Consider the following 21,603-nt stretch of genomic DNA (forward strand, 5'->3'; position numbering starts at 1 on the left):
ATTTATTAGAGAGAGAGAGAGAGAGAGGCAGAGACACAGGCAGAGGGAGAAGCAGGCTCCAATGCAAGGAACCGACGTGGGTCTAGATCCCAGGTCTCCAGGATTATGCCCTGGGCGGAAGGTGGCGCTAAACCACTGAGCCACTGGGGCTGCCCCTTGATGATTCATTCTTGAACTAAAGTGATAACCTTTTTTGATGCAGACATGTAGGAATAGTTGCTTTCATTATGTCTCAATGGATACTTCATACTTCATTACTTTTTTTCTTAAGGCTTCAAAATCATGCTTCACTAAGCCTATGGCAGCGGACACCAACATTAAAGCAACACTTCCTAAAATTTTGGGCTCTGATGACTGTTGGGCTGTTTCTAGTCCTTATTTTCTAAAATAACTGATTCCTGAAGACCTAATATAAAAATAATTAATTGTAATGGAAATTTTAAAACTAACTGTATTTCATCAACACAAAGATATAGTATACAGAATTAGGTTTTATTTTAGGCATTTAGAAATCAAAAACAAAAAATAACTAGTATCAGTGTTGTTATCAAATTAAGAAATGATTTAGGCTTTTATTCTAAAATTCTTAGAATCTTCAACTTGGTCTCATTTTGTATCATGAAAAATACTGTGTATGTACTCTCTCTTCTCAACCTCAATTTTATAAATTCAAGTGAAAAGGTTAAATTATTACCAGAAATATTGGTGTCATATATTGTACAACCTAATTTACGTGTAAAATGTGATCACAGCCTATGATTCACACTTTATACTCTTCAGATAACTGAAAATTAAGTCAATATCTAATGTATAAATTGAAGAAGTAGAAACTTTCATTTGTATTTTGCTATCAGTATGCAAATACTTAATGCCATTTCAAAAGCCCCTATCTTGTGTCAGACACTGTAGTAGACATATACAGAAATATAATGGCCCATGCCTGTAGAGTACATCCATAGGTACAAGCAATTAAATAACCAATTATAACAATGTGTGAATGCTGTGGTAGGGAAATGGAGGGTGTTATGGAAAACCAGAGTTGGAACCTCTTACTAGACTTAGAGGGTTAGGATGAGTTTATTAAAGGGCATTGCATCTAATCTGAGATCTAAAGGATGACATAATACCCAAACGGATGAGAAGTGGAAAGGAAGGGTCATAGAAAAAGCATGCTTTAACCTAAGTAGATGTACTGGTTTAAACTCCTACCAACAATGCTTTTCTCCTTATCAGTACTTCAAATTATCAGTCTTTTTCTTTTTAGCCATTCTGTTGAGTTGTACTGGCTTCTTTTTGTGATTTTAATTTGTATTTCTTAGTATGCTTATTGGACATTTGGATAGAATATTCTACAAATCATGTCAACTAATTAAAAAAATCTTACATTCCAGGTCCTCTGTGTCACCAGCATAATGAGAACTAATACTTAGATGATCTTAAGTCATTGCAGTATTTGAAATCTAAGTTATCATCAGAGTCAAATTATATTTAATATATATTGACTATATTACATATTTTGATTGTTAGGAAATCATTTATTCACTCAGAATATGTACACACACATATGCACGCACACACACACACATGTAACTGCTTACCAAAATATTTGAATAACTCAGGAATTTCATTTCTTTATCATATAAAAAAACCTGAGTTTTTCTGTAATACTTCCTATTTGGGGAAAGGTATATTAACCATCTTTTGCTAATTTGGGGGGTTATGAAAAGGTAAAATGTAGTAAAATATATATGCATATATTTTTTATATATGTAGTAAAAATATATAATATAAATATAAAAAATATAAATATATATAAAGTATATATGATAAGGAGGGATCCCTGCATGGCTCAGCGGTTTAGCACCTGCCTTCGGCCCCAGGGCGTGCGTGATCCTTGGGTCCCAGGATGCAGTCCCACGTTGGGCTCCCTGCATGGAGCCTGCTTCTCCCTCTGCCTGTGTCTCTGCCTCTCTCTCTCTCTCTGTGTCTCATGAATAAATAAATAAAATCTTTAAAATATGTGTGTGTGTGTGTTTGTGTACATGATAAGGAATTCCTTTCCTCCAAGTATTTGAAGGTGTTTGGGGTGGTTCCTGTGACTCCTGTGATAGCTTGTCTCATGTTGGATAAGATTTACCCACACTTATCAAAGTGGCTTTTCCCTTCTTTATATTCAGCCTATCAAGCTTGGAGATCATCTCAACAGCATACTGCTTGGAATGTGTGAAGATGTTATTTATGCTCGAGTTTCTGTTCGGACCGTCCTGGATGCTTGCAGTGCCCACATTAGGAATAGCAATTGTGCACCTTCATTTTCCTATGTGAAGCAGTTGGTAAAACTGGTTCTGGGAAATCTTTCTGGGGTAAGCTATAGTTCCAACTGGTACATGTAGTCATATTTTAAAATTTAGCAGAATATTGCAAAATTTTATTTAAAGATACTATAGGTAGGTAGCATTTTTCTCAATGAAGACTAAGAACATTAAATTTCTTGTGCTAATGTTAATTGTTTAATTGAAACAGTACTTAAGGGCAGCCTGGGTGGCTCAGTGGTTTAGCACTGCCTTCGGCCCAGGGCGTGATCCTGGAGACCCGGGATTGAGTCCCACGTCTGGCTCCTGCGTGGAGCCTGCTTCTCCCTCTGCCTGTGTGTCTCTCATGAATAAATAAATAAAATCTTAAAAAAAAAAATTAAAAAGCAGTACTTAAAATTTAGAAGCCCAGTGCAATAACTTTAGTGTCCTAGTATTTATGAGAATCTCTCTTTTTTTTAGAACATGTTAGAGTTGAAAATGTCTGCTCTTGCCTCCTTTGTTACTTCGTAAGGAGCTTCCAGCTAGTGGTTCTGTCTATTATAAAAAACACATTGGGCAGCCCCAGTGGCGCAGCGGTTTAGTGCCGCCTGCAGCCCGGGGTGTGATCCTGGAGAACCGGGATCGAGTCCCACTTCGGGCTCTCTGCATGGAGCCTGTTTCTCCCTCTACCTGTGTCTCTGCCTCTCTCTCTCTCTGCATCTCTATGAATAAATAAATAAAACCTTTAAAAAAAAAAAACACACATTGACATTCAAAATGGATTTTAGCATTAATAATGCACTTTCTTAAAAAAATGCACTTTCTGTTGCTTAAATCTTTCTTGGCCACTTACTTATCTGGACCCCTTGGGTAGTCTTGAAATCCTCCCCACCTTCTGTGGATACTGTCACCTGGTGTGTAGGGGTGATACATGCTTGTATCTCTACTAAAGTACCCCAAGACCTGGACTCTCTCTCTCTCTCTCTCTCTCTCTCTCTCGTTATAGATGTCATAGATGTGAAGAACCCCAAGAATAGCAAACCCTGTACCTATAGTCTCACCTCTATGTGTTATACTTTATCTGGGACCAAAAGACATGAATATATAGTACTTGGATACTCCTTGGTTTTTGATATCTGATCTAGATCCAAACTTTATCTGCTCTTACCCTTAGAGTTATGGTACCTGAGTGAGGTTCTACTCTTCTGTGTGGACTACAGATGTGCCACTGTCACACAATGTTATTGATGGCTTCTTACTTCTTCTTCCCTAGGGGTTTAGTTCTGCCATCTTAACCAAGATGTTGTATGGCTGGCTGGGGTATATCCAAACGCCATACGGCTTGCTAGTTGACAAGAAACAGGCTCATAGATTCTTCCAGGCAAATGGTTTATAAACTGTACCCTATGCAGCCTTTGTATTTATACAGTGAAAGGAATAAAGGTAATAGAGGCTGAGTGTATAGGGTTCTCGGCTGGTTATTTTATACCCTCCTTAACTAGAGCTGCTCCATTCTAATTTATTTTTTTGTTTATATTCCTGCATGTGATTTTTTTTTTTTGAACAAAGGTAAAGCTACTAAAAATCTATGAAAGCCTTCTATCCAGACCAAAGTTCCTACATAGTATCAAATATAGTTTTGTTTTTTAAAATTCCTTTGTGATTAAATATGTTTGAGGAAAACCTGTTTAAGAGAAATTAAAGTATATTTTCACTACAGAACTTCTCGGAGCCTTTAATACACTAGACTATATTACATGTCATATGCATGTAGGTAAAACATTTCCTAACTTATTTAGGTCTTTTTTTTTTTTTTATTGTCTCATGACACTAACCTTTGGGAAACATTAATCTGTAATTAACTCCTTCAGCTTATAAATAAGGAAATTGAGACTCACACAGCTTGTGGGACATATGTTTCCTATTAGTCAGTCCAGGGATCTTTCTATTATACCACATTTCCTCTAAAACTTTTGTCTTGCTGATTTTATTCCTATACTAAGAATCCTGGAATTATTTTTTTCTTCCTTCTTTCTGTGAAGAAATATTCCTCCATGGAATTCTAATATCCTTCTAATAGTTGCCCATATTAGATAAAAGATCTCCATCTCTTTACAATTAGTACCTAAGGCAGTTTATGACAGTAACTATATTGCTCAACTACATAAGAATCCTGTCTACATACTACAGAAGATAAAAATTTGAATAAAATATTTGCTACCTTCTATGAGCTCCTATGTAAAGTTCTACAACCATAAAGTTCTACAATTAATTATATATAAAATGCGGAAGAAGGTATGAAAACCACAGGAAGAAATTTAAAAGCTATGAAGGTTTGAGGGGAAGGATATAAAGTATAACTGCATTGAAAAATAGCACTTTGAACTAGATCCAATAGTCTGATAGGAAGTAATCTAGGCAGAGGAAAGTAAGTCTGGATAAATGCCAAAAAATAGGAAAGAGCAGGGTATGTTTGAGGAATAGTAGTAAGTCTGATATGGGATATGTTATGGGAATGTTTAGTAGGAGAGAATAGAAGGGTCAATCAAAAAAAAAAAAAAAAAAGAGGGGTCAATCAGAGTTAGTACATAGATAGTGTGCCTTTCCAGAGGCAAATTTCTACTAAGAAATAACAATGTTCCCCTCATCTTTCTATTGCTCTTGCTAGTCTCCTGGATGTCACCCAACAGAAGGAATTCCAACGGCTATGGTTTTTTTTTTTTTTTTCAGTGTTTTGTGCCAGGCACTGTGCTAAATGGCTTATGTGCTTTTCCACATTTGTTCATTTTAACAATCTCAGGTTACAGAAGATAATTTCACGCCCATTTTAGAGATAATGGTACCAAAGCTTTGAAAGATGAAATAACCTGCCCATGACCATGCACTTTGTAAATGACAGACACAATTGGAACGTGGATCTCTCAGGTTCCAGAGCCCACGCTGTTAGCCATTTTGCTCCTCAAAGCTGTTGTTGCCTCCAGGAGCTGATAGAATGATTTGGTCCTAAGTGTGAAATTCATTTCAAGTAACCATAATTCTTATCTACTTAATTAACATACAGTAAAAGTCAACAGGCCAGTTTACTTATCTTGGTTCTTCTACTGATTTAATGTTAAAGCATCTTTGACCTCAATTTTACTTATCTGTAAAATAGGAGTAGTAACACATATCATCTACTCATATTACTGAACAGTTTACAGATAATTATTTCAATGTCGATGAGCTGCTTCAAGGTTCTTTGAAGTTTCCTCGCTATTTCTCTCTTCATCTGCAACGCAAGGATAATAACCCTACCACATAGCAGTTTTGAGTATTAAATAACGTAAAGTATGTAAAGCACCTAAAGTAGTCCCTGCTTTCTAGTAATTGCTCAATAAATGGCCGCTATTATTAATAGTAGTGTCGATACAGATTCCCAAAGATGCAGGATGTTCTTTATCTTTTTAGTAACTGACAATATAGTGCAATACACTACCTAGATCATTTATGTAATTTAAAGGATAATATCATTTCAGAAATACTTCCATCTTATAAGACTTATAAGTCTTATAAGTAGGAAAAATAATACCTTGAATATACTACCTTAAACTTTTTTTTTTAAAGACTTTATTTTTTATTGATTTATGAGAGACACACAGAGAGAAGCAGAGACATAGGCAAAGGGAGGGGCAGGCTCCCTGCAAGGAACCTGATGCAGGACTCAATCCCAGGACCCCAGGATCATGCCCCAAGCCAGAGGCAGATGCTCAATTACTGAGCCACCAAGGCATCCCTACCTTAAACTTAAGTGAATTTTTAACCCATACTCAAACAAGTTTCACTAATAGAGGAATATTAAAATGTGTGTGTATGTATGTGTGTAAACAAATATATATGCATGCTTTTGGTGCCAGATTTAAATAATTTGTCTTCATTATTATCTCTCCATTTATTTCTTGAAGCTTCTATTCAATCATTTAAATAAACCCAGTGTTCTAATTTTTCACCCCTTATATTTGGAATTTGATCAAATTTGATAAACTTTTATTTATTTTTTAAAGGTAATATACTTTTTTGGCTAATATATTTTTAATTTTTTTACTTTAATTCCAGCATAGTTAACATACAGTGTCAGATTAGTTTCAGGTGTATAATATAGTGATACAGCAGTTCTGTACATCATTACTCAGTGCTCATCATGATAAAGGTACTCTTAATCCCCTTCACCGGTTTCAACCATCTCCCTACTAGCCTCCCCTCTAATATCCTTTATTTTATTAATTTTTTAAAAGTTATTTATCCTCTCATGAAAAATCTGCACTATCACCACAGATAAAGTCCCTGCAGAATCTTTATTCCTTCTGTTGTCCAATCTCCAGCTCACCATTAGATACTTAATTTCTTTTTGCCAGCACCAACATTGGCTTTTGCAGACTCCCTGACATTTTTCATTCTGTTCTTGTGTTCTTTGGGCCATTTTCTTGAGATCTTTTTCTTCTCATATGGGCCATGTCTTATAAGTCTTGTGTTTGGGTTCATTTTTCTTTGCGTCATCCACAGAATCATAAATCATCTCAAAGCCAGTTGTCTTGCCACCACCAAAATTGGGTAGGAATCCAAACACAAAGATAACATATGGAATGGTTTTATATACTTTGGCTAGTTTTTGCAAATTTCTGCCTTAGGTGCTGTTGCCTTTCCAGGGTGAAGAATATCAAGGATCATTTTTTCAGCTGAAGTAGTTGGTTTGTCATGAACTTCCTGGTCCAGATAGTTACTGTGTCATTCATGATGGCAGCCAAGTTTCAAGCAGCTAGGGAGGAAAAAATGATACGCTTTATTTTAAATGAGTACCATCAGTTAAAGTTTTTAAAGTTTAAGACTCTTGTTTTTTATTTAAATTTGTCATTCCTCAATATGTCCATTTAGTTTAAAACATTTCTCAAATGTAATTTCTGGGAGAAAAAAATCTAGAAAATTAGTTTTGAAAATAATTTTAAGTCAATACCTTCCATCCATAGTTATAATCAGGAGAAAGCTTTATTACCCCAGAATTAATGTGTTTTTAAAACCATAATGTAACTTAAGAGATTAACGTAGTTACAGGAAACAAAGAACTCTTCAGGTATGCTGTTTTCAGAGGAAACTCATTTTAACTACTTCAGTTTGGCTAACTTTGTTCCCTAGTTAGCAAATAACTCTTCTATAACTCAGTCTTGCTTTACATTTCCTGAAGATGAATTGGCCAGAACTAAGTTACATAAATCCTGTTGAAGGAATACAAATTAATAATAGCAAATGTGGAGTGTCTTTTCTTAATACTATAGTCTCCAAAAATTGTCTGACTAGTGTCGTTCTGTAGATAATTACCATGAAAATGAAAGGGAGATTGTTTTGTTAAACTTGATTTTGTTTATATGTGTACAGACGGATCAACTTTCCCATAACAGTGAACAAAAGCCTGATCGAAGCCAAGCTATTCGAGACCGATTAAGAGGAAAAGGATTACCAACAGGTAAGAGTATATTTATAGGAAAATTTTAAGCTCTAACTTTATTGCATTGTTCTTTTATGAAATTGTTTTTATCTGGCTTGGAATTCTGATAATTGTGACCATAATTAGGACATAAGTATGCAAAGTGGAGACAGGAAACAGATAGGAACACTAACTATATTAATATATAAATCCATTAAAATTATGCAACAAACATTACTAAGAACTCCCACAGTAAATCATTTCCTATCCAATATTGGTATTATAGCAATAGTATCATTTTTTTACTTTATCATCTTTATCATGGAATTTTATATTAAAAATACATTTTAAAGCAAGGTGAAACAAACCTAAATTATGAACATAAACACTACTGAAGCAAAGTTTCAGAAAGCAACGCTATTTTTGCTGCATTCTTTTTTCTTTTCTAGTTCATTTTTTAAATGGGAATCACAACCTCCTAAGCTGATTTTATGACTTGTAGTTATCAAATACTATCTTAGATTATAAGATACTTAGTCAATAGAAATTGATGAAGAGTGGTTTTACTGTTTGCTAATAGCATTAGATAATTATGGATCCTATAAAATTAATTTTTTTAGAAAATGATTAGAAATCCCAAACAGGTAAAATGAAAGCAGAAAAAATAAAATTTTACATGAAAATTGATTTTTCAGTGTTAAATTTCAAGCTTGGCTTGTTTATAAAATGTACTTTTTAAAAATTGTCTTTGTTCGCTTTACTTCTCAAGCAATATTGATAATTAGGTTAATCTAAACATTAATAAAAATATTTTATAGGTGAGTATTTTATTGTCTTAAGTCTTGGCTGGGCAAAGTAAATGTAAACATTGCATAAATATATTCTAATAAAACGTTTTAACTGAAAATGCTCCGATTAAAAAGCTAAAATGCGTAACTTTTTAATTTAATCAGACAATCAGGGCACAGCTACCTTATTTAAAGCCTATGAGAAACTCTCATTGTGGAAAGTAAATAGACACTTGATTATCTGGACCAGATGTTTTGCAGAATTCAGAATTCTTGTATTGAGGAGGAAAAATGTGCCCAAAGCAAGTGTACTGCTTATCTTGAGAAGTCAAAGAAAAGCAATAAAATTGTTTCTGTTGGAGTGATTCTGTAATGGTTTAGTTAAGTGTCTGTTTGAAACATCCATTTTACTTATGGTGAATTAGGACTATTTTTCTGGAAAAGTACTTTACCTTTCATTGTCATCGATATAATTAATTTATTTCTGGTTATATAAAGTTCCTTTTCTAATATATGTATTATTAATTTATGCATGGGTCAAAAAAAACCCAAAGACAGACTTTCACTTAGTTTTCTCAGTGCTTTGATGGCAATTTGAAGAGTATGTTTAACCCTTTCTTGTATTTCTTACTATATTTATGCTTCCATATTTATATATAAATACACCATCTTGTAGGTAAAAGTCTTTCCCTTTATTTTAAAACTTGCAGTATTTGAGGTATGATATAGTGTGAACCTTAGTGCCAAGATAAGCAACATTTTGTTAATCCTTCAGAATTTCAGACTCCTCTTTTAGAATTGAATAATAATAGAAAATTATAGTTAAATGTCAATAGCAAGCTAAGAGAGTCTTTTTCAAGGAGACATAATGAGCATTTTAATAAGTGAATGTTAGATTTTAATGATTTCTGTTTCTCTTATTTTTCATTTTTCTAGCTTTTCCCTCCCTTCCAGTAGTGTTTATGTTCATAATCCCTCTCCTTCTCTTGCTCTCTTTCCTTCTCCATTCCTATCTCCCTTCTTTATATCTCTTTCCTGTTCTTTAATTTTTTCTGGAATTCTCTTCTATCACCTTCTACTATTATTAAATGGCCATGTTGTGGAATTGAAGTTGATTTGCTTATTTGTTATTTATTGAGTTAGTAACTATAGTATATTATTATTAATTTTTATTTTTTTAAGATTTTATTATTTTTTTCATGAGAAGCCCAGAATGAGAGAGAGGCAGAGACATAGGCAGAGGGAGAAGCAGGCTCCATTCAGGAAGCCCAGTGCAGGACTCAATCCTGGGACTCTGGGATCATGCCCTGAGCCAAAGGCAGGCACTCAACTGCTGAGCCACCCAGGCGTCCCTATTACTAATTTTTAAATGTAGTTTGTTTTTTTTTCTAAAAATAATAAATGTTCCTATATATATGAGACTCCCATTTTATCCCTATTCATCATAAATGCTATAGAAAGAAAGAAGATTGCTCTGCCATATTTAGTTTATCAAATTTTATAAAGATTCAAGTGTTAACATAGTTTAGATTATATTACTTACAACCATTCAAAGTCTTATTGTTACATATACATACTATTTTAGTAGTAGCAATTAGCGATTGAACTGAATCAATACCTAGTCCTTAATGTACTTTAGATAGCAGGTTATTTTGTCATTTACATATATACATATATTTTTTAATAAAAGTATATACAAAGTCAAGCTTCCTGGACATCGATACTAGGGAGAGGGATGTATTATAATACATTTATAATATAATTTTAATGGTTCCATAAAGAAATATATGAGATTCTATGATTTATTTTTTTTAGATAACCTATTTTAAACATTAAGTTGTATGCAAAGTAAAAAGAAAAACTGTAATTCACCATCTTGGCTCATATTATTAGACTATTTCATTACTTTAACAACAAATATATCAAGTTTTAGACCAAATTATTAATGCTTTTCATTTGTGATTTTGTTTTTATAATATTAAGAAATATTTAATCCTATTGTCTTAATAGCTCTTTAGAATTCTTATGATGAATAGACTGCCCAAATGCAGATGATCTAGGGCTGACTGTAGTGACTTCAAAAATTTAACAGAAATCTTTAAATGGACTGTCCATTGATTTTATGATTGTATAGTCATATCCATTTATTGGAGAATTAAGTCTCCTTGATATCTAAACTCAAGAGAATTTGTAAGAAATTATAATCTGTAACTCAAGATAAACCAAATTTTGTTTATGTTTACATTTTGAGTAGGATTAGAGGTCCTTATACTTAATGAAACAATAGCCTTTTTGAGATTAAATGTAATATAAGAGGATTCTTCAGTTCTTAGCCATTACTTTCCATGGTAGTACTGCTCAAGGACTGTCTTAATTTACCTTTGACAAATATGTAAAACCACATCTCAAAGACAGAATCAATGTAATGTAATGATTATAGCCATCACCAGACAAGCAATTAGCAGCAAATAGTCAATGGCATATACTAATATAATGTAAAACCTTAAGATTAAAAAAATTACCTTGTGCAGAAAAAACATTCTTCTAGGACACCAGTGTTACTTTTGAGCATCTCCAGTTCTTAACTGTCAGTAGTCACTTGCAACAAAGAGCCTTGATTTACTGCATCAGGACTAAAGTATTCTATTTGATGCAGACCAACCTGTGAAACCTTTCTGTAGTGATAGTTTTAGTTTATTAGGCTCCTGGCTGTAGTTTTCAATAAAGAAAACGTCTAAATGGGCAGTGAGATACAGAATTAGTTTAAAAGAAGTAAGCAATTTTAGGGATAATGCCTTGTAAGTGATTTGATTGTTCAACTGAAACTTAACAATAACATTTTTTTATCTATGAGTAAATTACATTAAAATGTCTCTCCTCAAAAAATAAAAGTCTCTCCTCATATCTTACCTTTCAGATCTGTTACAAAAGCTAAGGCCTAAACTAGTGGGCTGTCAGCCCCCATTTTGTTATTTTATACTGCCAGTGTATAAATCAAACATTTCCTGCCAAGCTTAAGGTGGAAACCTACACCATGATCAGATCAGCATGATAGTGCTTTAGAACTTGGGCATATTGACAATATCACATTTCTTTTTTATGTACTTGAACACACTTGTGAGGACGGATGGGAATCAGGGAGCCTTTTTAAATACTGAAATGTCATTTTGAAGTTAGCTTCTAAGATATGCTTAAATTTCTTGAGTCTTGTGTGGAGGAAAGGTGAATGATGATATCTAAGGATGATGTTAATCATATAGAACAAGTATAGTTAAAACAGTGTACTTTAGGAGGGAGATTTTTTTTTTTTCAACTTAACTAAAATAAATGGAATATTTTCTATTATAAAGACTTTTTATGTTCTTAAAATCTTTTATTTTGGGGATCCCTGAGTGGCTCAGAGGTTTAGCGCCACCTGCAGCCCAGGGCATGATCCTGGAGACCTGGGAGCTGGAGTCCCACGTCCAGCTCCCTGCGTGGAGCCTGCTTCTCCCTCTGCCTGTGTCTCTGCCTCGTTCTCTCTCTCTCTCCCCTGAATAAAATGGATAAAATCTTTTATTTTTATTTCTTTTTCTCCCTTTTAGTTTGTTTTGTTTTGTTTTGCCTGTAAGCTATGTATTCTCCAAAAGGAATATGTTTATGGTTTCATTTTATATTTGAATGCTCATAATTGTATAAAATCTAATGCTGTTTGTAAGTTCTCTCTGAACTCTGAGCCTTTTCAAGAGATGGAAAATCCACCTATAGTTACCCTTTATCCTGTTTTGAATAATTTGATTTTTTAAATTATAAAACTAGAACTTTTATAACTGTATAACTTAGAATTTTGTAACTCTTTTGATTTCTGGTTTCATGATTTCCTCTCAAAAGAACTTTTGAATTCCCCCTTGCTAGATAATTAAAAGCTGAGGGAAATAAAGCAGAAACAAAGAAGGGCGGAATTTAGAATTTTATGTTGCCCTTGTTCAGAAGAACTCATGATAGTTCATTGGATGTTCATTTCTCTTGCCATCTTTAAGAAGAACATATAACAAGTTATATCCAGTTTTGTAGATGAAGGAAATAAGAAACATGGAAATTAAGTGGCTTGCCCAAGCTCATGGTTTGAATTTGATAAAGCTAGAATTAAAACCCAGGTGTGTTTTGATAGTAATCTTTCTGATAGATTAACTACCTACATTGACTTTAAAAAGGTTTCAAAAAGTTATGCAATCAATCTATTCTACACACATTGTTTTGGAATGTCTTTAATCAGGAAATAGAAATACAAAAACAGGTAAGACATGGTTTCTTGTGTTATTGTTCCAGTTGGAGGTGGAGTGAGGAAATGAGTGGGAGTGATGAGAGATATCTACTATAATGGATAATTTTAATATAGTGAAAGAATGTCCTAAGAGAGGGCCAGTGTGCTCTAGGAGTATAGTGGAAAGAGCTAGTAACTCTCCCAGGATAGGGAAATATTAAAGAAGTTTCCACCTGAAATCTTTTAAGAGTAGCTCCAATGGCATTGCCTTCAGAAATAACATTAACTTCCTATGATCAAACTGGGTAGTGAACACACCTATTAAATGTACTTATGATTGCAGTTCTGTTTATTGCCTGTTAAATAAAATCGTTATAATAGTCAAGCACATGTTTAGAAAGATTTGGAGAGCAGTTGAAGAAATTGCATTTTACCTAGTCTCAAAGTTAGTAAGTAAGTAGCACTATTGTTAACAATGTACATGGTTTTTACTGGTCTAGCGGACTGTGCACCTCATGAGCCTAAAATTCCATGTCTTTCCTCATTTAAAGGGCCAGATTCTATATTTGAACTCTCATTTTTAGGTCCCAGATTAGTGAAATTTTTCCCCTAGTGCTTTAGCAATATTAGGCAACCATAATATGATATGTGATGCTATATATATATTCTATCCACTTGTGAAGTATTCATCATGCAATTACATATCTAGTTGTATAGTTGAAGATAAGTGAGTATCATTGACCTGACAAAATGCATTGAGATTCCTGCCAGTTAGGAATATGTGATTTGAAAATGGTGTGTTTGTACCAGCCCAAATCCATCTCTTTTTTTTACCTAGATAAAGGTATGTCTCCTTTTTCACCCAAAAAGCAAACAAAAGCAGTCCTAGCCTTTGAGACCCACTGGAGAAACCACTTAGCTCCAAATATATCTTTCCTGTCACTTCCTTTTTCTTCTTTCAAGAGGTGATCCACACTCAGTTTCTCCTTTTAATACTTTTGTGGCTTATAGCTCTTACAATTTTACTTTAGACCATCTCTAACAGGTATATACAAATTACTTTGAACCTGTTTCACACCTCCATAATTTGTTGCCCATTTTCCTCAGGAGTATTAATCCGTCCCCCACCCCGTCTTTCTTTTTCACTCCTCTTCCTACTTTGCCATTCCTTTGTTTTATTGGCTACCAGAAGAGACCTTATTATGGTCAAAATCATCTTTTACAAATAATGTTCATGAGACTTTAAGTTGGCTATCATAATGTGATTTTCAGGCATGTAGAGCATATTGAGCCATAGTTAAATTTGGCATATTTTGTAGAAGCAGAGTATAAAGGGAATGCAAACTTTTAAATGAATTATTTTCATTATAATTTTGTACTACCTTACAGAATTTTAAAATGTTAACGTTCTGTACTTTTTTTTTTGTTTTTAACTTTCTGGACTTTTAGTACTTAGAAACTGAAATATTTTTATATCTACTCGTTTGCATACAGACAGAAACCTAGCATTTAGTTATCCAAGAGGCACCTTATTAGCAATTAGTTTTAAGACTCATATGGCTGGTGAGAAGTTTTAAAACTCACATGGCTGCTAAGAAGTTTTAAGATTCATATGGCTCTTTTAGGATGCCATAGCCCACCAATACATTGTTAGTAAATACTAATGACCTGCAAGAAAATGATAAATCTGTTAGAAATGGGATAGACTCATCATACACTTGGAAAGTGATTACTTCAATAGTGGTCAGGGTAGAAGAAGTCCTATTTAAGATAAAAGTGTAGAATAAGAAACAACTAACCATGAGAAAGGTCTAGACCATTCAAAGCTTAGAAGACAGTATGTACAGAGATCCTCACATATAAGAGCTTTACAGGAAAACCTGTGGCCTGAAAAGAATAAAAGAATTGGAGATGAGACTTTAAAAAATTTAAATGACAGATCTAAAAGGAGTCTTGATTTTATTTTGAGCGTAATAGTATGCTTTTGAGACTTTTTGAAAAGGGTGGTGGCATCATGGAATTTATTTTTTGAGAAGATAACTCTGGCTGCTGACTATAGAGAGTGGTTGGATGAAGAAATAAGTAGGGAGGCCTATCCAGAAGCTGTTGCAGTTTTCTAGTCAATTGATAATGTTAACTGGAAATAGGATGATGCCGGTGAAAACAGAAATAATCACATGGAATAAAATATATTTGAGAAGTTAAATAGCCAACACTTCTGATGAATTTGATACTAGCAGTAAGGATGATGAAGGATTTCAGGATGGTGCCCATATTTGTTTTGAGCAATCATTTGGATAGTGATGCCATGTATTGAAATTAGAAAGATTGGGGTTGAATGGACATCTCTAAATATGGGAAACAAAAAATAGTATTAAGCATGTTAAGTTTGAGGTGCTTCTAAGATATACTAATAGAAGTCTCGATCATTGGGGAGCCCGGGTGGCTCAATGGTTTAGCACCGCCTTCAGCCCAGGGCGTGATCCTGGAGACCCAGGATCGAGTCCCATGTCAGGCTCCCTGCATGGAGCCTGTTTTTCCCTCTGCCTGTGTCTCTGCCTCTCCCTCTCTCTCTCTCTGTGTCTCTCATGGATAAATAAATAAAATCTTTATTAAAAAAAAGTCTCAATCATAGAAGATTGGAGCTCCCAGAAGACATTGGTACCAAGAATATAAATTTGGGAGTTAAGAGTATGTAGATAATTATTTAAAGCCTTGTTAGTAGATGAAATTATATAAGAAAAGAGTGAAAAGGTTCTAAAACTGATACCTGAGGAAATCGAACATTTGGATATCTAATAGAGGAGGAAAAAGCAATGACTCAGAATGAGCAGTCTAAGATGTAGGAGAAAACCAGTCTTGTAAAGAGAGGAAAGTGCTTCATTAAGTAAGTGTCATCACCATCAGTTGTTGCTGAGAGGTAAGTTGTGAATGTAAAACATCTATTGGATTTGGCAATATGGAGGTCATTAGTTTTACATAATGATAGTTGCCAAAGTATGGAGGAGTTGGAAGTTTACTAATGTGAGTAGAATCTGAATGGGAAATAAGAAATTGGAGACAGCAGGAGCACAGAGATTTGTGGTAACAGGGGAGAGGTTTTGTTTAATTTGCTTTTTATTAAAGAGATATTAAAGCATGTTTGTATACTAATGGGAATGACTCAATAGAAAAGGGGATTAATTAAGATAGACGGCAGAAGTTAACCAAAGTAAAATCTCTGATAACCTAGAAGAAGAAGGGGATTGAACATATATTGGGAATCAGCCTTCAATTGGTAGAAAATGTCATCTTTTGAAGCAAGGGAAAAGATTGGCAGACACAGGTAGATGTATAGAATTAGCCATGGGAAAATGAAAAAGCACTCTTCTGACATTCTGTTTTCTTGATGGAATATGAAGCAAGATCATCAGAAAAGAGAAGAGGGAATTAATGTGGGAAATTTGAAGAATGAGGAAAAGTGAAGCCTTGTGCAGAGCGAATGAAATTACTATTAACACATTGACATTGAGTGTCCAAGATGTTTGATTATGAATTTATGATGTTGCCAAAATTCTCAGTTTTTAAATTTTTCTCTAAGTTTTGGCTACTTGTTGGTAGTCAAGCAGTAAAAGAAGGCAGATTGTTGAGTTCATCTATGATTGTATGATCCTTAGGTCCTTTCAGCTCTTATCTTTCACCTAATGTATTCTCTGTTCTCTATTTTTAAATAAAATTTTAAATTAATGAGTTTCAATATGTGGTTTAAGAATGTAATTTACTCCTAAAATACTATAACATAGATGTGTTTATCAGTTTTAAATTATCTTACATTAGAGGCTAAAGTCTATGGCAATCTATATTTAGATGTGGTGTGATATAATCTCAGTCTTCTTTATATGACATGCCCCCAAATATTGGTGTTATCCGTATTTGCACTTAAGTGGATCCGTGTTCAGGGAAAGATGAGTTGCAAAAAAAGCAAAATGTTTGAATCCAATTCTCCGGTGAGCAGTTATTTGTTGACCACTCTGAAATGAATTCACTTTTCTAAGATTATTAAGGTGAAATGTGGAGTCACAGAATTAAAGCCTATAGCTGTCACCCTGAAGAGGAAATTGACTTATTCAGATGAATTGCTAAGCAATTTATTATTCCTATGAAAGTTTTAGTCATTATTTTATACTGTATACATAGCAAATAAGCTATCAAAGAGGGATCACAGAAGGTCACACAGGAAATCTTCAATGTTTATGGGCTTTTGCATTAGTAACTCGCAGGTATTTTTCTACATTTCTTTTTTTATAGGGGAGATATATGATTTTTTGTGTTACTGATGCTAGGATTCCAAAAATGAATTACTGGTTGGATATTTTTGCTGTGTCTCGATGCATTTACAGACTGGTGCCATAAAAAAATTAGAATGACTTACTGTTTTTACTGTATCAACATCAAAGACTAAAGAATAAAATAATTGGTACTTTATTCCAATTGACAAATATTGATGCTTTATGTTCAAGAGAAAAAACTATTTTAGGACATGATGGTCTGCCATGGAAAAATTAAGTTTCTTACATAATTTAAACAATCAAATTATCTGTATTTCAAACAATTAAATTTTCTGAAATCGTTTCTAATCATAATAAAAGTTTGATACTTATGAATTCCAAATGCTATAATCCTTTTTCATCTGTAATATAGCAAGAATTCTTTTTTCTTCTTTAAAAATATTTAAATGACTAGAAAATACCAACACAGCATTTCTTTTCACTTTCACTATCACTACCATTCCCTTTCATCTCTGATCCTTCATTAGGAAAATTTAGGAGATTACCAGCACTTCCACTGTCAATAGTAAGGTTACATTCCAATTATTTTCTAAAAATTCTATGCATACATGATAGATTCTTATCATTCCAGGAAGAAGCGCTACTTCTGATGTACTAGACATACACAAGTCTCCATTCTCTCATCAGACCTTTCTTAACAAAGGGCTTAGTAAATCAATGGGATTTCTGTCCATCAGAGATACACAAGATGAGGAAGATTATTTCAAGGACATTTCATCAGATAATAATTCTGGACATGAAGATTCTGAAAATGCCTCTTCCCCTTACCAGTTCAAAACTAGTGGCCCAGAAAAAAGAACTATCCCTGGCATTGATGTGCTTCCTAAGAAGAAGATTTGGGCTTCATCCATGGATTTGCTTTGCACAGCTGACAGAGACTTTTCTGGGGAAACTGGTGGATTCCGACAGTATCTTCCTGAGACAGTAACAGTACGGACTTCAACTACCCCTAGGAAAAAGGAAGCAAGGTACTCAGATGGAAGCATAGCCTTGGATATCTTTGGCCCTCAGAAAGTAGATCCAATGTTTCATGCCCGAGAATTGCCAACTTCCTCAGCAATATCAAGTGCTTTGGACCGAATTCGAGAGAGACAAAAGAAACTTCAGGTTCTGAGAGAAGCCATGAATGTAGAAGGTTAGTAATTTTGTATGTGTTTGAGAGAGAATTTAATTGAAATATTTGAAATTGTGATTTGAAATAAAGAAGGGTTATTAAACCATTCCACAAGTCTTATTTCCACTGCCAAACCTTTATACCCAGGTTAGTCTCTTCTCTGTCAGTTTCTGTCCTCCTTTCCACCAAAACCCTAATCAAACTCCAATGCTCCCACAAAGTCATCTTTAGTAAGTCTCCCAGTCCAGGCACTTCTATAACCCTTCAATATTTTGCATATTCTTAGATTGTAAGCTTCTCAGGGCAGGAGCCATGTTTTCTACTTCTCCACAGTACCGTCTATCTTGCACACTCGTAAGAGGCTTCCCTAAAGGACTGGAAATAAGAGGCAGTTATTCAAAATCAGCAATTCTAGGGAGGCAGAGTAGCCTGGTGATAATGCATTGGTTCCCAAACCACCAACTTCAAAAAACAAACTTAGGGACACAACTCTTGGTGACCATAAATTGTTTCATCTGGAATGAAGTTTAAATCTATATTTTAAAAGTTATGGTATTTAGATTTATAGATTTATAGTCAGCCTAGGTTTGAATTATTTACTGCATCAATAGTAAGTAATCCTTATCAGCAACTGGGCTTAATCCCTCCAAGTGCAATTTATCACATCTGTAAAATATGCTTGACAAAAATAGGTTAAATAATGTAAAGTGATTGGCCAATCAAATTATTATAATATTAGTATGAGGTGCACTGATAAACAACTTTATCAATGATAAATTCTTATTTGCAGGGCAGAGCTCTGGTTCACAATTCCTGATTGACACACAAACTTCAATATATTGAGTAGAGTAAAATGTGTTAGATATGGACAGAGGCTATTTTTTAACATAAATAAATGGAAAAGATAACAAAATTAGAGTTATCAACCTAATCCTCTACATTTTTGAAGTTTAAAGTTTTGTTATCTCCCTTTGCCTCATAGACAAACTTTGGGACATAGCTGAAAGGAAACTTTAAGGTGTTTCTAGTTCAAAAAATATAGTGGCATAATCAAGGGATAATCAATTCATCTTTAAGGCCATTGTTCCAGTGAAGTATTTTTGATTATATAAGATTACCTTTAAAGTGTTCTGCTGGAGGTTTGTTCTGTTACTTAAGCATAGCTCTGGACTAAACATATTCAACATACTCTACACATCGTGCTTTACTTCTAGTAAAAGAAGCTTTCCTTCTTTTTTTTTCCAATTGCAAATTAGTGATGAATTTGAAATTATAAAGGAAATTATCAAACTCTTAACTGATTATACAGGCATATATATGTGCATTTAAAGAAAACATTAGACAATTGTTTATAATCTTGATTATAAACTTTCAAGGGCAGAAAATAACTTAGAAAATTGTTTTATGCATAGTTTTACTGTTTAACTCTGACCAGTAAGCTTTTAGAGTTGTAGCAGAAAAGATATTTTCTGTAGCTTAGTCTTCTCTTTCAGAAATTGTACTTCATGATTATCTAATATTGCACAACAGCTAACATATGAATAATAACTTAGCCTAATCATCTTATGACATACCCTCATAGAGATGTTTATGTGAAGAATTCTTGCCCATTGTGCAAAACAAACAAACCCTTAATTATTCAAATAGATAAAACCATGATAGTCTCAGAGTATAAATAGTGAAGCTTTATACTGATGTAGATGACTATTTCTAAATTTAAGAAATTGAATATTTTCTTAACAAATGAATATTAAAAATTAAATCATAATGTCTAATGTTCTTTTGTGTTTTAAAAGATTATTTACTTAGTATCTGGTAAATTAATTGTAATCTGGATTAGTGAAGTCTGAGAAAAGTGTTTTTCTTACACTTGAACCTTGGTTTCAGAGTTAAACAGTAGAGAAACCAAACACTAATGGAAGTATATTTAATGTGTTAAATTATACTACAATAATCTGACATATTTTGTTTAAATAGGTGATTTTTGACTACCTATAAAATGAGTATTAAGCCAAATTATGTCCTAGTTTACATATGAGCCAGTTATCTTGTCAGGGAATGTGTGCAGGCACATGTGTTAAAGAAACTCAAATAGACCAACTTGTTTACAACTTGTTCCCAAATATGCATATATATCTACAAAGATGATGTATAATGTTATTGACCCTTATTTATTAACAAGAGTAACTTGCTACAAAACCTAACTTCCAAATTTAGAAATTTTATATTCATTACAAGAGATACAAGAAAAGAAGAAAGGGAAAAGATTTCTTTTTAAAAATAAAATACGCTTTGAATTGTTTGATACAGGACCATTTTTATCCTGAAATCTTTCTTTGCTATTGAACAATTTTGAAAAGCATTTGTTCTCACAAAGAACCTACCCATTTTCTCCCAGAATGTATTTTATAACCAATTTAAAGAGATACCTTGAAAATGTTGGTATATTATGGAAATGCTTACACCATCTTAAATAAACTCCATTATTATATAGTAACTCGTAAGTAGTAATAAATTATATTTGCTTTAGACTAAAAGTATTCTTCAAAAAGAATGTTTGATGTTTGGAATTCAGAAGTGATAATTCTTAGTTATTTAGTTGAGTAATTGGTTGGTTTTATCCTGTGCATTTTCTAAAAGTGAGATAATTTCTGTTAGCTGTTCAAACATAACTGCAGATTACTAATATTAAGATTTTAGCTAATGTACAAAGAAGAAAAAAGAATAGAAAACAATACAAATCCCATTTATTTCATTTAATTCTCATGAAAAGTAGGCTCCACAGATGCTTTTTATATGTGAGAAATCAAACAGAACAGCGGCTGTTGCTAATGTACACATTTCTTTTTAAATATTCTTGTTTTAAGCCATTTAAAAATATTAATAGTTCTCTGTACAATTTTTGTGATCTTTAAGTCTGGTAGTTGCTACTGGCTATCAGTAATTACATAATTAGAAGATGTCTTATAGTACATACCCCTGAGTTAGTGAAGTTAATAACTTATCCAAGATTGCATAACTAGTTAATGATAGAGTTTCCATCATTATGGGAGACTGTGGACTTCCATCTAGATTTCAGAGCTCCAGTTTAAGAATTTCCAACTGTGTGTAACTTCCGAATTTTTAAAAACGGTATGTTCCTGTTCATTGGATTAATACAGCAATTGGAAGAAAAGTAACTCCAATTTTGGTCTGTCCTTTTAAGCATGCAAGGAGGCTCATTGAACTAATAGGAAATACAGTTTTCTTCAACTAGATGTATAACCCTTTCCTTAATCCATCCTCTTGAAAGGAGCCTTTACCTAAATCATTTCTATAGCATCTCCTTAGCTAACAACATCAACCAGCCAACTAGCAGAGGGGAGACCAGAGTTGGTACTG

The 21,603-nt window shown here is 33.5% G+C and overlaps 1 protein-coding gene across 9 annotated transcripts in view; it reads left to right on the forward strand.

Annotated features, from left to right (window-relative positions):
- PTPN13 (protein tyrosine phosphatase non-receptor type 13) overlaps positions 1-21,603 on the forward strand; it is a 202,668-nt gene that overhangs the window by 88,235 nt on the left and 92,830 nt on the right. For 8 of the 9 annotated variants that reach the window (XM_077882792.1, XM_077882784.1, XM_077882787.1 and 5 more), the window contains exons 5-7: positions 2,178-2,363; positions 7,701-7,788; positions 17,680-18,243. In XM_077882792.1, the coding sequence (XP_077738918.1) occupies positions 2,178-2,363; positions 7,701-7,788; positions 17,680-18,243 (838 nt within the window). The remainder of the gene's footprint in view (positions 1-2,177; positions 2,364-7,700; positions 7,789-17,679; positions 18,244-21,603) is intronic. The other variant, XM_077882790.1, reaches the window with a different exon arrangement.

This window comes from Canis aureus, chromosome 33, assembly GCF_053574225.1.
Source record: "Canis aureus isolate CA01 chromosome 33, VMU_Caureus_v.1.0, whole genome shotgun sequence".
Classification (NCBI taxonomy): Eukaryota; Metazoa; Chordata; class Mammalia; order Carnivora; family Canidae; genus Canis; species Canis aureus.